Source organism: Petromyzon marinus, chromosome 64, assembly GCF_048934315.1.
Source record: "Petromyzon marinus isolate PM22_M1 ecotype Great Lakes invasive population chromosome 64, UKy_Petmar_22M1.pri1.0, whole genome shotgun sequence".
NCBI classification, from domain to species: domain Eukaryota; kingdom Metazoa; phylum Chordata; class Hyperoartia; order Petromyzontiformes; family Petromyzontidae; genus Petromyzon; species Petromyzon marinus.
Genome location: NC_133730.1, coordinates 7867635 through 7883352, shown reverse-complemented (window position 1 = coordinate 7883352; position 15718 = coordinate 7867635). Strand labels below are relative to the sequence as shown.

General features: G+C 52.4%; 1 protein-coding gene across 1 annotated transcript in view; it reads left to right on the top strand.

The window, feature by feature from the left end:
- Positions 1-9096, top strand: part of LOC116956253 (kidney mitochondrial carrier protein 1) — a 53825-nt gene extending 44729 nt beyond the window's left edge. Inside the window, 1 exon segment of the mRNA XM_032977697.2 lies at positions 603-9096. Within this exon segment, the coding sequence (XP_032833588.2) occupies positions 603-644 (42 nt within the window). The 3' untranslated portion in view covers positions 645-9096.
- Positions 9097-15718: the final 6622 nt, after the last annotated feature.

Genomic DNA, 15718 nt, shown 5'->3' with positions numbered 1-15718 from the left:
TCAAAGTCACTGACATCTCAACATGATCATCACCATGATCAAAGTCACTGACATCTCAACATGATCATCACCACCACGGTCACAGTCACTGACATCTCAACATCATCAGCATCATCATCGTCGTAATCGTCGTTGAAAGACGGTTACTGTATAAGCGAGTTTAACACGTAGACTTTCGCGAGCAATATTATCCATAATACAGTTTTTTTGGGTTAGATCGCGTAAATATCAATGTGTTGTTAAACCCGCCACCACCCGACAAAGCCAATTAGTAAGGTTTGTCTCCTAAATGGAACTTGTCAATTCGTTATTAGTTCAGCACACTGGTGTGTTGTAGAGTAACCCCACAACATGTAAATGTTGTGGGTTTACTGACAAACCTTACTAATTGTCTGTGTCGGGTGGTGACGGGTTTAACGACACATTTATATTTACGCTATCTAGCGCAAAAAAAAAAACTCGTGTATAAGTGATGTTGCTCTGCCTCATTCATTCGTTCGCTAATTGGTTTATTCCCGCATGCGGGCCATGGGGTTCATTCCCCGACTGATGGGGTTCATCCCCAGACTCGAATGTTCCCTGACACCGCCGCCCACGCTCAGTTCTTCATCACGTACGAGCAGTTGAAGAAGCTGAACTTGTGAAGACGAGGAGGAGGAGGGCGGAGGAAGAGGATGGGCAGGAAAGGGAAAGGAGAAAGAGGCGGTGGATGAGGAGGAGGAAGAGGAAGACGAAGTGAAGTTATGCTTCTTCGTGTTTCAACCTCGACGGGAACGTGACAAGAAGTGAAAACGAACGCGAAGTTGAGCTTGGGGCCATGCGGGACACGAGCAAAGTGAGGAACAGACTCGGGGAAGTTCGCGAAAGCTCCGCTGAACGTTTCACGACACCTGATCGACCGACCGTGCCATGGTTGGCGGGACGTTAACTTTTTTACGTTACCAAGGCAGCTTGCAAGGTTCGGCAGAGACGCGGTCGGAAGTGGTCGCATTAGCCCATCATCGTCGTCATCCCTCCGGGGTGGATAAAAACCCCCAACATAGGAATGTGGAATTTCCACCACCGGCTCAGCGGAGCATGTCAACAGGAGACAAAACACCCCCGATGCTTCGACAGTCATCAGATTGCACGATGTCTGTGGCATCGGTTGTTGTGGTTTATTTATTGAACGAGTCCACGGCTTTGACGCATTCACGAAACATAACGCACCATAGCCATCCCGTCAGCTACGGGAACGTAGGCACTGAGGTGGCTAGGAGATGTTAACAACCTCGCCCGGTATACAGGAGGTCGTGGGTTCGATCCCAACCGTGACGTCTGCTGTGTATTTGGAAGTTTGCGTGTTTCTCTCTCTCATCATCATCATCATGGTGGCCAGGAGATGTTAACTCCCTCGCCTGGTATGCGGGCGAGAGACGATGCCCGGTGTCTCTTGAGAGTTTGCGTCTCTCTCACCGCGGTCGCGTGGATTTTTCTCCGGGGCCCTCCGGTTTTTCCCTCCACGCTTAAAATCAACATCACTCGTTGAGAGTATTTGGGTGCTGCTGTAAATGTCCACGCAATGATGATGATAAGCCGCCCACCTAGTTGAGCTATCGTTTGTGATGGCCAGGATCGCTTCTGACATAGAGCTACACAGCTCTGTGGGGCCTATCATGCTAAAGTAACATTTAATTTAATTTAGGGGTCTATTGCCGTCTTATTCCACCACATGTTTACGGCCAGCCTGGAAGAGTAGGCCAAATACAACGCTGGAGCATTGGTTGGCAAAACTGACGACGGCTCCTTGAGGCGCTGCTTCGTGTGTGACGTTATTTGTGAAGGACTCGCCGTCCCGTGTTAATCGCGCGCACTGCGCGACTATTTAAGTACAGTGATGACGACTCTACTTACGAATGAGTTATGCTACGGAGGTTTCTGTTCGTAAGTCCCAACTTTACTCCTGTCGATTCCAAACATGTTATATGCTGTGTACACTAAACACCGGGGAATGGCTTTAAAAGGGGTGTAATCTCCTGTAGGTGTAGACGCCACTGGTTCTTCATGTTCTACAGATGTAGATGCCACTGGTTCTTCACGTTCTGCAGATGTAGATGCCACTGGTTCTTCACGTTCTGCAGATGTAGATGTCACTGGTTCTTCACGTTCTGCAGATGTAGACGCCACTGGTTCTTCACGTTCTGCAGATGTAGACGCCACTGGTTCTTCACGTTCTGCAGATGTAGACGCCACTGGTTCTTCATGTTCTGCAGATGCTGACGCCACTGGTTCTTCACGTTCTGTAGATGTAGACGAGACTGGTTCTTCATGTTCTGCAGATGTAGATGCCACTGATTCTTTACGTTCTGCAGATGTAGACGCCACTGCTTCTTCACGTTCTACAGATGTCGATGCCACTGGTTCTTCACTTTCTGCAGATGTAAATGCCACTGGTTCTTCACTTTCTGCAGATGTAGATGCCACTGGTTCTTCATGTTCTGCAGATGTAAATGCCACTGGTTCGTCACGTTCTGCAGATGTAGACGCCACTGGTTCTTCATGTTCTGCAGATGTAGATGCCACTGGTTCTTCATGTTCTGCAGATGTAGATGCCACTGGTTCTTCATGTTCTGCAGATGTAGATGTCACTGGCTCTTCACGTTCTGCAGATGTAGATGCCACTGGTTCTTCACGTTCTGTAGATGTAGACGCCACTGGTTCTTCACGTTCTGCAGATGTAGATGCCACTGGTTCTTCACGTTCTGTAGATGTAGATGCCACTGGTTCTTCATGTTCTGCAGATGCAGATGTCACTGGTTCTTCACGTTCTGCAGATGCAGATGCCACTGGTTATTCACGTTCTGCAGATGTAGATGTCACTGGTTCTTCACTTTCTGCAGGTGTAGATGTCACTGGTTCTTCATGTTCTGCAGATGTAGATGCCACTGGTTCTTCACGCTCTGCAGATGTAGATGCAGCTGGTTCTTCACTTCCTGCAGATGTAGATGTCACTGGTTCTTCATGTTCTGCAGATGTAGATGCCACTGGTTCTTCACTTTCTGCAGATGTAGATGCCACTGGTTCTTCATGTTCTGCAGATGTAGATGCCACTGGTTCTTCATGTTCTGCAGATGTAGATGCCACTGCTTCTTCACGCTCTGCAGGTGAAGATGCCACCGGTTCTTCACGTTCTGTAGATGTAGACGCCACTGGTTCTTCTTGTTCTGCAGATGTAGATGTCACTGGTTCTTCATGTTCTGCAGATGTAGATGCCACTGCTTCTTCACGCTCTGCAGGTGAAGATGCCACCGGTTCTTCACGTTCTGTAGATGTAGACGCCACTGGTTCTTCTTGTTCTGCAGATGTAGACGCCACTAGTTCTTCTTGTTCTGCAGATGTAGATGTCACTGGTTCTTCATGTTCTGCAGATGTAAATGCCACTGGTTCTTCATGCTCTGCAGATGTCGATGCCACTGGTTCTTCATGCTCTGCAGATGTCGATGCCACTGGTTCTCCAGATTCTGTAGATGTAGATGCCACTGGTTCTTCATGCTCTACAGATGTAGATGCCACCACCGCCATCCATTGTGCGGGGCAGTTAAACTTACGACTCTCGGTCCGAACAGGCAACTGGACGTACGGACAAGGTTTGTTCATATTTCTGAAAGTTCCTGAGTCGAATGTTCGTAAGTAGAGGCGTCCCTGTATTGAGATGTTTTTTTACCTTTAGTCATTTTTTGGTTTGCCCCCTGACCCCTTCGCTGGAGGGGGCCTCTCCCCGCAGGTAGAGCCCCCTCTAGCGGTGGTGCTGACCCCTTTGGCCAGCGGTGGTGGCGTGAGCGAGAAGTTTCAGGGCTGCGCCATTACCTCGTTTCCCTCTCCTCCCCCCCCCCCACCTTATCCCAGACAATGAGGAGGTGACCCGTGCTTCCGATTCACCAAAATTCAAAAGTTTCGATTCCTAAAGTTGCAAAAGCTTTCATTTTATTATGTTTACGGGTTTTCAGTTTACGCGGCCAGAGCACAGAACGTGTAACGTCAATCGTAGCAATGCCGTGGGTTCTGTTTAAGAAAAGAAGATGTGAGGTAAGATTTGTCGTAACCCCCGAGTGAATTAGACGGTCGGCGACATTGGGGCGGGTCGTAAAGTTACGATACGTCGTTCGGAGTGCCCGACGTCACGCGTGTAGATATTAATCTCAAACGATAACATAACGAGATCAAACGGCTCTGACATTTCTAACGATATTGGTATAGTCAATCGTGATACCATCAGTAACATCAACACGCTAACTCTGGCCATGGACTGGCTTTAACACATGGAGCGATGATGTCGTTGCAGTCACGTTGCATGGGGGTCCTTGTGGCAGCCATGCTGCATGGGGGGGTCCTTGTGGCAGCCATGTTGCATGGGGGTCCTCGTGGCAGCCATGTTTCATGGGGGTCCTTGTGGCAGCCATGTTTCATGGGGGTCCTCGTGGCAGCCATGTTTCATGGGGTCCTCGTGGCAGCCATGTTTCATGGGGGTCCTCGTGGCAGCCATGTTTCATGGGGGTCCTCGTGGCAGCCATGTTTCATGGGGGCCTTCGTGGCAGCCATGTTTCATGGGGGTCTTCGTGGCAGCCATGTTGCATGGGGGTCTTCATGGCAGCCATGTTGCATGGGGGTCCTCGTGGCAGCCATGTTGCATGAGGGTCCTCGTGGCAACCGATTGGCTTGGTGCCGTGGGAGTGATGGCACAGTCCTCTACAACACCCGTATTGACTTCGACTTAACATCCGCTTTTCTCTTGCAGCCATTTTACACGCTCGCAGCATTCTTGTCGCCTGCCACGCTTGCGAGGAAATCTTAAGAGAACGTTCCGAGCTCTCGGCCCTGGTCATTTAAAACGGATCCCAGCAGTGGTCGCTGCGCAGCCGCCAGTGGGCGGACACCGATTGCCCCCCCCCCCCTGCCATGGGAATGTGGAATTCCTGTGCAGGCGTGAGATACGATTGTTTTAAAGCTTGTTCACGTTGCCAGTGCGACGTGCGTGTGTGTCTGCCTGCCGCGACTGTATCTGAGCGAGGATTAGACTGTCGAGTTTGAAAGTACGTCATCCGTAAGAGTTTTTTTTTATTTGCGTGCTAGATCACGTGAATATAAATGTGTCGTTAAACCCGCCACCACCCGACACACAGCCAATTAGTAAGGTTTGTCACGTAAACAGAACGTGCCAATTCATAGCAAACGTTTTCGCGTTAGATTGCCAATGTGCAAATGCGTCGTAACCCGCCACCGCCCGACACAAACGAGGTTTGTCACTTAACACGTAGGCTTTCGCGACCAATATTATTCATAATAAAGGTTTTTGGGTTAGATCGCGTTTATTTATAAATGTGTCGTAACCCTCCACCACCCGACACGGCCAATCAGCAAAAAAAGTGTCACGTTGACAAAAGTAGTGAATTATTTGAATAGTGAATTATTTGTCTTTTGTCAACGTGACACTTTTTTTGCTGATTGGCCGTGTCGGGTGGTGGAGGGTTACGACACATTTATAAATAAACGCGATCTAACCCAAAAACCTTTATTATGAGGTTTGTCACGTGAACAACGCGCCAATTAGTTACCGCTTCAGCACACCGGCGTGTCGGAGAGTAATCCACATTTACTCCACAGAGTTGATCCGCAACATTTACCCTCCAACACACCGGTGTGCTGAAGTGGTGGCTAATTGGCGCATTGTTCTACGTGACGAACCTCGCTGGCTGTGGCGGGTGGTGGAGGGTTACGACACATTTATACTCACGTGATCTAACCCCAAAAGCCTTTGTTATGAATAATATTGGTCGCGAAAGTCAGCGCGTTAAACAGAACATGCCAATTCGTTACTCGTCCAACACACCGGTGTGTTGGAGAGCAAATCCACATTTTGTTTTACGTGACAAACCTTACTTATTGGCCATCTGGGTGGTGGAGGGTTTAACGACACATTCACGCAATCGAACCCCAAAACAAACCTTCGTTATAGATGATATTGGTCGCGAAAGCCCGTCACGTGTTAAACTATATCTTGTTTTATAGTATTTATTGAGACGGCCGTTGTAGTGGCATTCAGATATAGGTTAGCAACCGAGAGGAAGACCTGATGGCCAGGTGGTGGTGGTGATGATGGCAGTGGTGGTGGTGGTGGAGGCTCGTCAAGGACGCTGCTGCCGGGCAGTTTGAGGCAGTCGCCCTCCGGCAACAACAGCGGAGGGAGTGGAGGAGCGACGCTCACAACAACGAGCGAAACGCCGGGTGGCTAAAACGCATCAAAGTTGTCACAGTTGGGGGGCACAGGTGGTGCATCTGCCGTCCGTCTCAGTCCGCCAACCCGGGGCACCACCTGGGGTCTGTCCCTTGACCACCTCCTGCACCTAGCCTGGCACAGCAGTCAACCCATGGCACCACCTGGGGGTCTGTCCCGTGACCTCCTCCTGCACCTAGCCTGGCACAGCAGTCAACCCATGGCACCATCTGGGGTCTGTCCCGTGACCTCCTCCTGCACCTAGCCTGGCACAGCAGTCAACCCGAGGCACCACCTGGGGTCTGTCCCGTGACCTCCTCCTGCACCTAGCCTGGCACAGCAGTCAACCCAAGGCACCACCTGGGGGTCTGTCCCGTGACCTCCTCCTGCACCTAGCCTGGCACAGCAGTCAACCCATGGCACCACCTGGGGGTCTGTCCCGTGACCTCCTCCTGCACCTAGCCTGGCACAGCAGTCAACCCATGGCACCACCTGGGGGTCTGTCCCGTGACCTCCTGCTGTCAGCAGCCAGCGAGCCTCCGACTCTTCATGTGACGATCTCAAAGTGCCACCTAGCCTGGCACGGGCGCCGTGGTGACGTCACCGTCACTTAGTGGCGAATGGCGGGGGTATTGGTCATGGTGATGATTGTGGTGGTGGTGGTGAAGGGACTTAACCACCTGTGCAATCGTCCGTGTAACCTGGCAGAGGGCAAGTGGCGACGGCGTCTCTATTGACGGTGGTCGTGGGTCGACCCCTGCGTCTTGAACCTGGTCGGCCTATAGGTAGACGTTTCGTGTGCGAGGTTATTCTGTTACCGTTATGACGCGATTGAGTGCACCATCGCTGCCTTTTGGCGTCTTGAATTAAACGCCCGTGCGCACATCGCCGCCACTTGGTTGAAACGAGGGCGCAATGAGGAGGTGACCGAGTGTCTTGAAGGCCACCCATGCTGAGCGGGCATGGCCTGAGGCCCTGGTTTCCAATCCGGTTTCACGGCGCGGTCACCCAGTGGCTTATATAGACGCACAGACTCGCATAGAGACCCGTAGACTCGCGCAGAGACCCGTAGACTCGCATAGAGACCCGTAGACTCGCATAGAGACACGTAGACTCACATAGAGAACAATAGACTCACATAGAGATCCACAGACTCGCATAGAGACCCATAGACTCAGAGACCCGTAGACTAGCATAGAGACCCATAGACTCACGCAGAGACCCATAGACTCACAGAGACCCACAGACTCGCATAGAGACCCATAGACTTGCATAGAGACCCGTAGACTCGCATAGAGACCCATAGACTCGCACAGAGATGCATAGACTCGCACAGAGACCCATAGACTCGCATAGAGACCCATAGACTCGCATAGAGACCCGTAGACTAGCATAGAGACCCATAGACTCGCATAGAGACCCATAGACTCGCATAGAGACCCGTAGACTCGCATAGAGACCCATAGACTCGCATAGAGACCCGTAGACTCGCCTAGAGATTCGAATTAGACCCGCATAGCGACCCGTAGACTCACAGAGACCCATAGACTTGCATAAAGACCCACAGGTTCACAGAGATCCATAAATCCACAGAGACTCATACTCACGTCGAGACCCATATATTCACATAGCGACACAGATTTGCATTGAAACCCATAGACTCTGAGATCAATTGATTAACAGAGCCTCATAGGCTCACATAGAGACCCATAGACTCACATAGAGACACATAGACTCACATAGAGACCCATAGACTCCTAATGAGACCCATAGATCCACATAGAAATTCATAGACTCGCATAGAGACCCATAGACTCCTATAGAGACCCATAGATCCACATAGAGACCCATAGACTCACATAGAGACCCATAGATCTACAGAGAGACCCATAAACTCCGATAGAGATCCATAGATCCACATAGAGACCCATACTCGCATAGAGACCCATAGACTCACAGTGGCCCAAAGACTCGCATAAAGACCCGCAGATCAACAATAGAGACCCGTAGACTTGCATAGAGACCCATAGGTTCACATCGAGTTCAAGATACTCGCATAGAGACCCGTGGATTCACAAAGACCCGCATAGAGACCCGTGGACTCGCGCACACACTGGGTTTGTGACCATGCACGTCATGCTACTGTTGAGTTTGCACTTCACGCGTTCAAATTCTGACCGCGGTGACACGCGGTCCGAGCCGTCCCTGGGGCGACGGCAGATTGGGGCGACTGCCCTGGGCCCCGCGCGTTGCAGTGCGGGGGGGGGGGTGACCTAGGTCCCGCACACACCCTCCCCTCTAGGGACAGCGCTGCACGCGGTGTCGTCTTGCCTCGGGCTTGATGTTTGCTCGCTGTGGCGAGGTCGTAACGCTCTTCACTGGTATGCTGGAGGGCGCGTGGGTTCGATCCTCCCAGACCCTTAACGTGTGCTGTATATTTGGAGTTTGCAGGTTCTCCCCGCGGTCGCGTGGATTTTGATCGAGGGCCTACGGTGTTTCTCTCCAACATCACGCGTCTAGAGTGCTTGGCTACTGCCATACGTTTCCACGTGATAGTGCTGATATATATACACACACACACACGCCACTTTGTTGAGCTATCGTTTGTTGATAGCCAGGGCGCTAATATAAAAAATAGAGCTACATAGCTCAGTGGGCCTTAACTGGTAAAATAAACAAAAAAACATTTTTTGAGTTTAGTTTCAATGTTTTAAATGATGCATGGGTAACAGCGTGCTTTTTTTTTGTTTTTAAGTTACCTAGCATTGTCTTATTATTGCTATCATGATTTTGTCTGTGCTGCTCCCTAAACAAGTCCAATTAAACTATTTAACTGCTTGAGCACAGACGGGCTGCAGTCGTCACTCGCCGTCACAACACAGGCGGCACGTGACCTGCATCGCAGGCGGCACGTGACCTGCATCGCAGGCGGCACGTGACCTGCATCGCAGGCGGCACGTGACCTGCATCGCAGGCGGCACGTGGCCTGGATTCAGGTGGCACGTGGCCTGGATTCAGGTGGCACGTGGCCTGCATTGCAGGCGGCACGTGGCCTGGATTCAGGTGGCACGTGGCCTGGATTCAGGTGGCACGTGGCCTGCATTCATCCGAACGCTGCACAGCGAGTCCTCGTCCAACGCGCGAGTAGGAGATGCAAGCGTCGCGTCAAAACGAGAAGCGCATTTCGCGGAAGCGACTCGCCCGTAAGTTGCGCAATTCACGGTCACGTTCGATGGACTGCACGAACCGCACAACCACGCAGTGAGACGGCGGGACAAATACACTTAGCCGCCGCCGCCGCATCACAGTATCACCTCGCGGTTACTGTATCACTCCGCTTGGCCCCGCAGCTCAAGAAAGTAGTTCGCCGTCGAGCGCTCAGAAGCCGCGTTGTAGCGAGTGCGCGTTACGGAGGAAACGCGTTAAGGTGTGAACAACCGCGCGTTCGGCGAGGACTTTGCCGTACCCCGATGACGATTTGACCATCGCGGCATCTCCACACCGCAGCCTTCATTTTAATTTCATATCTTTATTCGCGTCATCGGTTTCTTCCATCATCTATATATACATACATGTTTTTTTTATTATTAATAGTACATATACTGTGTAACCTATGAGTGTCCAACGCACAATGCATAATCTTCACAGCATGTATAACGCCTCCGTCCCATCTTTTGTCTCTCCACGTGGGGGGGGGAAACCACAATCCCACCGAGTATTTTTACACATCCCATCAGCAACACGGCTCTGGGACCTTCTGGAAAAGTGCATCTTTGTCGGCAGCAATTGGTTCAAGCAAAGTCGAAACCCTGCTGCTGATGAGCCAGTGAAAGTCGAATCCAGTCTCCTGCCTATAAACATCTGGGTAGTTTTTCACCAGCCAATTGCTTCAAGCAAAGTCTGACTCTGCTGCTGCTGATGAGCCAGTAAAAGTCGAATCCAGTATCCTGCCTATAAACATCTGGGCAGTTTTTCACCAGCCAATTGCTTCAAGCAAAGTCTGACCCTGCTGCTGATGAGCCAGTGAAAGTCAAACCGGTCCAGAGTTTGTACTTGTGTATTTATTTATCCCTTAGTGGCGAGTGGGAAGCGTGATTTATACGTTACATATTTATGCTTTTTAAACTTTACGTGTAAAGAAAGAGATGTGGAGGAGGCATTCATGATGCAAACTATTAACATTCTCCATGACGACGGCTATATATTATTATTATTTTCACAGGTCACTTCCCCAGTGTGTTGAGACACAAACATTCGATTCAGTGGTGGCTGTAATGCACAAGCGAAGCAAATGCAAAGCGCCCTCCCAGTCCCAAGTATCTCAAGAGGATTGGGTGGGGGGGAGGATTCATGATTTTAAAATTATAATTAGGGGGCGATATCAAATTACAGTTAATTAACTGTCCGAATTAACATAACGCCAATTTGTCTCTCGTATATAATCTATCTGCCTCGTCACTACATTGATATCGCTTTTGTCGACATCTCTCCGATCTGTCTTACCCAATGCTGTCTCGTCTCACTGCGTCTGTCCCATCTGTGTCTCATCTGTGTTATCTCACTGTGTCTGTCCCATCTGTGTCCCGTCTCACTGCGTCTGTCCCATCTGTGTCTCATCTGTGTTATCTCACTGTGTCTGTCCCATCTGTGCCCCGTCTGTGTCTCATCTGTGTCTCTTCTCACTGCGTCTGTCCCATCTGTGTCTCACCTGTGTCCCATCTGTCTCATCTCACTGCGTCTGTCCCATCTGTGTCCCGTCTCACCTGTGTCCCATCTGTGTCTCACCTGTGTCCCATCTGTGTCCCGTCTCACTGCGTCTGTCCCATCTGTGTCCCGTCTCACTGCGTCTGTCCCATCTGTGTCTCATCTCACTGCGTCTGTCCCATCTGTGTCTCACCTGTGTCCCATCTGTGTCTCTTCTCACTGCGTCCCTATCATCTGTCTCTCATCTGCGTCTCCCTCCTCGCTACACCCCCTGCCCGCTTCGTCGATCCCACCCCGGCCCATCCCCGCCCCAACAGCGCGCCAGCCGCCGCGGCAACCACCGCCACCACTGAATTCGCTTCAAGTAACCACCGCAAGCATCGGCACGCAGCCAGGGGGTTTACACACACACACACACAAGGCGTCAGTGCAAGCAAAGCCAAGTCAGTGCTGCCCGGTCCACGGGGGGGGGGTGGGGGGTGCTGATCACCTTCACACCCCCCCCCCCCCAAAAAAAAAGCGCGGGGCCCAGGACGGACGGACGGACGGTCGGTCGCCTCGTCTCTCCTCCCGTACCGCTACGGACGGCTCTGACTCTCCAGTATCCACCCCGCCCCATGCCCCAACATCGCAAGCACGCGGTGCACAACAGCAAACAGCACATAGCAGAGTTAACAGCCGACATTGTTCGTTATAAAAGTGTCGTCGGGTCAGGGGTTGAGATCGCGCGAATGTAAAATGTGAAATGTGTCGTAACCCCCCCCCTCCCCACCCCTACCACCACCCGACGCGGGCCCACAGGTAATGCGCGCCACGTTTGCGATCAGAACGTGCGCGGCTTCTTTTTGGTTCTGGCCAAACCGTCGGACAAAGGCGGCGGCGGGGGGGGGGAGGGGGGGTCACCGCGCCATCGCGCGGCGTCTCTCGGACGCGCTTCTGCGGCCGTCTGGAACGCTCTCTCCCTTTGCGATATACCAGGAAGCCACTTGGGGAGCTGTGCAGTGCACTTTTAAATCATCATCATCATCGTCGTCCACATTGACAAACTCGTTTCTTTCGAAACTACTTCATGCGCGTTGAGTCTGTCCCTCCTCCCTCTCCCACCCCCTCCGATAAAGCCACCCACGGTTAGCTACGTACGGTACCAAAGAAGTTTCAACGCCGCACATAGACAGTAGGGGACACGCGTGCCCGGCGGTGGGTTTGTGCGCGTGGAGCACAAACTGGCAACGGTGACAACGCCGAAACGTCGTCGACTCGAATTGTAAAACGTTGTTCAGGGAGGGTCTGCCCACCCAACACACAAACCGCTGTGGTGCTGAGGTAGTCACGGTGATTGAGGACACCTCCTATTCACGACATGTACAGCCTTGCTGATTGGCCGTGTCGGGTGTCTGTTGAACTTCGCTATGGTAGCCAGGAGATGTTAACTACCTCGCCTGGTACACAGGAGGTCGTGGGTTCGATCCCAACCCTGACGACGCCTGCTGCTGCTGTATATTTGGAGTTTACGTGTCTCTCTCTCATCATCATCATCACGGTGGCTAGGAGATGTTGACTACCTCGCCCGGTGTACAGGAGGTCGTGGGTTCGATCCCAACCCTGACGTCTGCCTCTGTATATTTGGAATTTGCGTGTCTCTCTCTCTCATCATCATCATCACGGTGGCTAGGAGATGTTGACTACCTCGCCTGGTGTGCAGGAGGTCGTGGGTTCGATCCCAACCCTGACGCCTGCTGCTGCTGTATATTTGGAATTTGCGTGTCTCTCTCTCTCTCATCATCATCACGGTGGCTAGGAGATGTTGACTACCTCGCCTGGTATACAGGAGGTCGTGGGTTCGATCCCAACCCTGACGATGCCTGCTGCTGCTGTATATTTGAAGTTTGCGTGGTCGCGTGGACTTTTCGCCGGGTCCTCCGGTTTTTTCCCCCATCCACGTTGAGAATCCACTACCACGCGTGTCCCGAGTTATTTGGCCGCTGATATAACTGGCCACGTGATGATGACGATGATAAGTTCACTTCGTTGAGGCTATCATTTGCGATGGCCAGGGTCCCACTGAGCTACACAGCTCAGTGGGGGCCTGACACCCTGGCAAAATAATAAAAAAAACATTCTTAGCTCTTTCCCTTCAACGTGACTACCGAAAGAGCTAAGAATATGAATGACTGCAGTCACGAAAGCTTTAAATAAAAAAAAACATTGTTTATAATTTCTTTCGCACCGTACATTGCCAACCGCGCTCATCGGAGGTGCTGTGTGGAGGAGGTGGTGGTCCTGGGGGTGACGACACATTCAAACATCATCATGAAGCACACAGCGGCAGCAGCTATCAGCAGCAGCTGCTAATAGCAGCTGCTATCAGCAGCAGCTGCTGCTATCAGAAGCTGCAGCAATTAGCAGCAGCAATCAGCAGCAGCCAGCAGCAGCAGCTGCAATCAGCAGCTGCAGCCAGCAGCAGCAGCTGCAGCCAGCAGCAGCTGCAGCCAGCAGCAGCTGCAGCCAGCAGCAGCTGCAGCCAGCAGCAGCTGCAGCCAGCAGCAGCTGCAGCCAGCAGCAGCTATAGCTATCAGCAGCTATAGCTATCAGCAGCTATAGCTATCAGCAGCTATAGCTATCAGCAGCTATAGCTAACAGCAGCTATCAGCAGCAACAGCAGCTATCAGCAGCTATAGCTATCAGCACCCACCTCCCTTTCACCCTCGAACCTCTGTCGCACCCAGCAAATAATATTTTATACCCCGGGGTGGGGGGAGCCTAAACCGTCGAAACTATAAGTCGATCGGACAGGTCATGCACACATGTAGTGGGGTAAAGTGTGGTTAAAGTGTGGTGGTGGGGTAAAGTGTGGTTAAAGTGTGGTGGTGGTGGTGGGGTAAAGTGTGGTTAAAGTGTGGTGGTGGTGGGGTAAAGTGTGGTGGTGGTGTAGTGTGGTAAAGTGTGGTTAAAGTGTGGTGGTGGGGTAAAGTGTGGTTAAAGTGTGGTGGTGGGGTAAAGTGTGGTGGTGGTGTAGTGTGGTAAAGTGTGGTTAAAGTGTGGTGGTGGGGTAAAGTGTGGTGGTGGGGTAAAGTGTGGTGGTGGGGTAAAGTGTGGTGGTGGTGTAGTGTGGTAAAGTGTGGTTAAAGTGTGGTGGTGGGGTAAAGTGTGGTTAAAGTGTGGTGGTGGGGTAAAGTGTGGTGGTGGGGTAGTGTGGTAAAGTGTGGTTAAAGTGTGGTGGTGGGGTAAAGTGTGGTTAAAGTGTGGTGGTGAGAGACTGCCACCTCACTGGAGAGGCTCAGGCGGGGCACCGCGGTCAGCTGGGCCAGCCCCCCCAGCCCCCCCAGCCCCCCCCAGGCCGCCAGGCCCCCCGGCCCCCCAGGCCCCCCGGCCCCCCAGCCCCCCAGCCTCCCCCTGCTGCCCACCGCTTCACATCGCCCCAAAGACAAAGACCCCCCCCCCCCACTATTTTGGGTATCCCCGCCCACTTTTCCAGTAACCCCCGCCCACTTCGGGTAATCACGCCCATTATTTGGGTTGCCCACGCCCATTGCCAAGTCAACCCCGCCCATTTTCTCAGGCAACCCCCGCCCACTACCAAGTTAGCCCCGCCCCGCAACCGCTGCAGCATCGCAAAACAAAACCTGAGGCTGCCAGAGAAATGGCGTCACCCTCGGGCCCGAAGGCGACCCAGGGGCCTTCGTGCTCGGCGTCGTCTCCCGGCCGACGATCCGGCAATCGCACGGCGGTTCGAACGCCGCCGCCGCCGCCTAGAACAACAGTTGACGTATTCGCAACGTGCGGACCCCCCCGGACCCCCCCGGACCCCCCCGGACCCCCCCGGACCCCCCGACCCGGACGGACGGACAAACCCGACGGGGACGGGACGTCTCCAACCGCGCGAGCCGCCAGCGTCGTCTTGTAACCGTTGCCGTCGGGAGGACGTGCACGCACGCGCGCACGCACGCACCAAGGCGCTCGAACGCGTCCCGCCTTCTAACACCGTGTCCGACGTTTCGGGGGAAAATGGCCCTTCTTCATAGCACACAAATAGGGCTGTTGCAGAGACCTGCGAATTATGACGAGGTCGTAGAAACCGTCGCGACGCAGATTTCAAAGAGGAAAAACGTCGCCGACGCGGCGGGGCGGGGGGGAAAAAAATAAAAAAACATTTGCCGAGGCAAGGGGCTAATTTGCTTGGCGGAAATTATTGCGCTCCTGTTCAACGAGCGACGTCTATCAGCCGATGGGTGATAACCCCCCGCAACCGAGACGGAGAGTTGTGCGACTTTAGTTTTTAAATAAACCAAGGAACAAGACGGACAGAAGCAAGCAACCGTTTGCGTGCGAACACAGCGGCGGAGGACACGCTCCCGGTTTCTTGGAATGGGAGGAAAATAATTACAGACGGTCCGATTTATCCCGATATGACGACGTCGCGTGCGACGGGAGGACGTCACAGGAAATGCGGGCGACGGGAAATGACGTCACAGAACAACGTGGTCAACAGGAAATGACGTCACTATCGCACGCTTCCCGCCAAAGGTGGTGATGTCACATGGATGGGGCGGGGGGGGGTTGGTGCTTGTGACGTCATTTTTTGTTAACTTCAAGGCGCGTTAAATAATTTGCGCTGTGTAAACGATCCGGGGTAATCCTGGGGAGAAAAAAAATATATATCCAAGAATTCGAAAGAAAATAAAAACCGTGATTGATTTCCATCTAATCCCTCATCACGTGAGCACATTTAAATTTCCCTTTCAACATCAACGTCGCCGCTTTTCA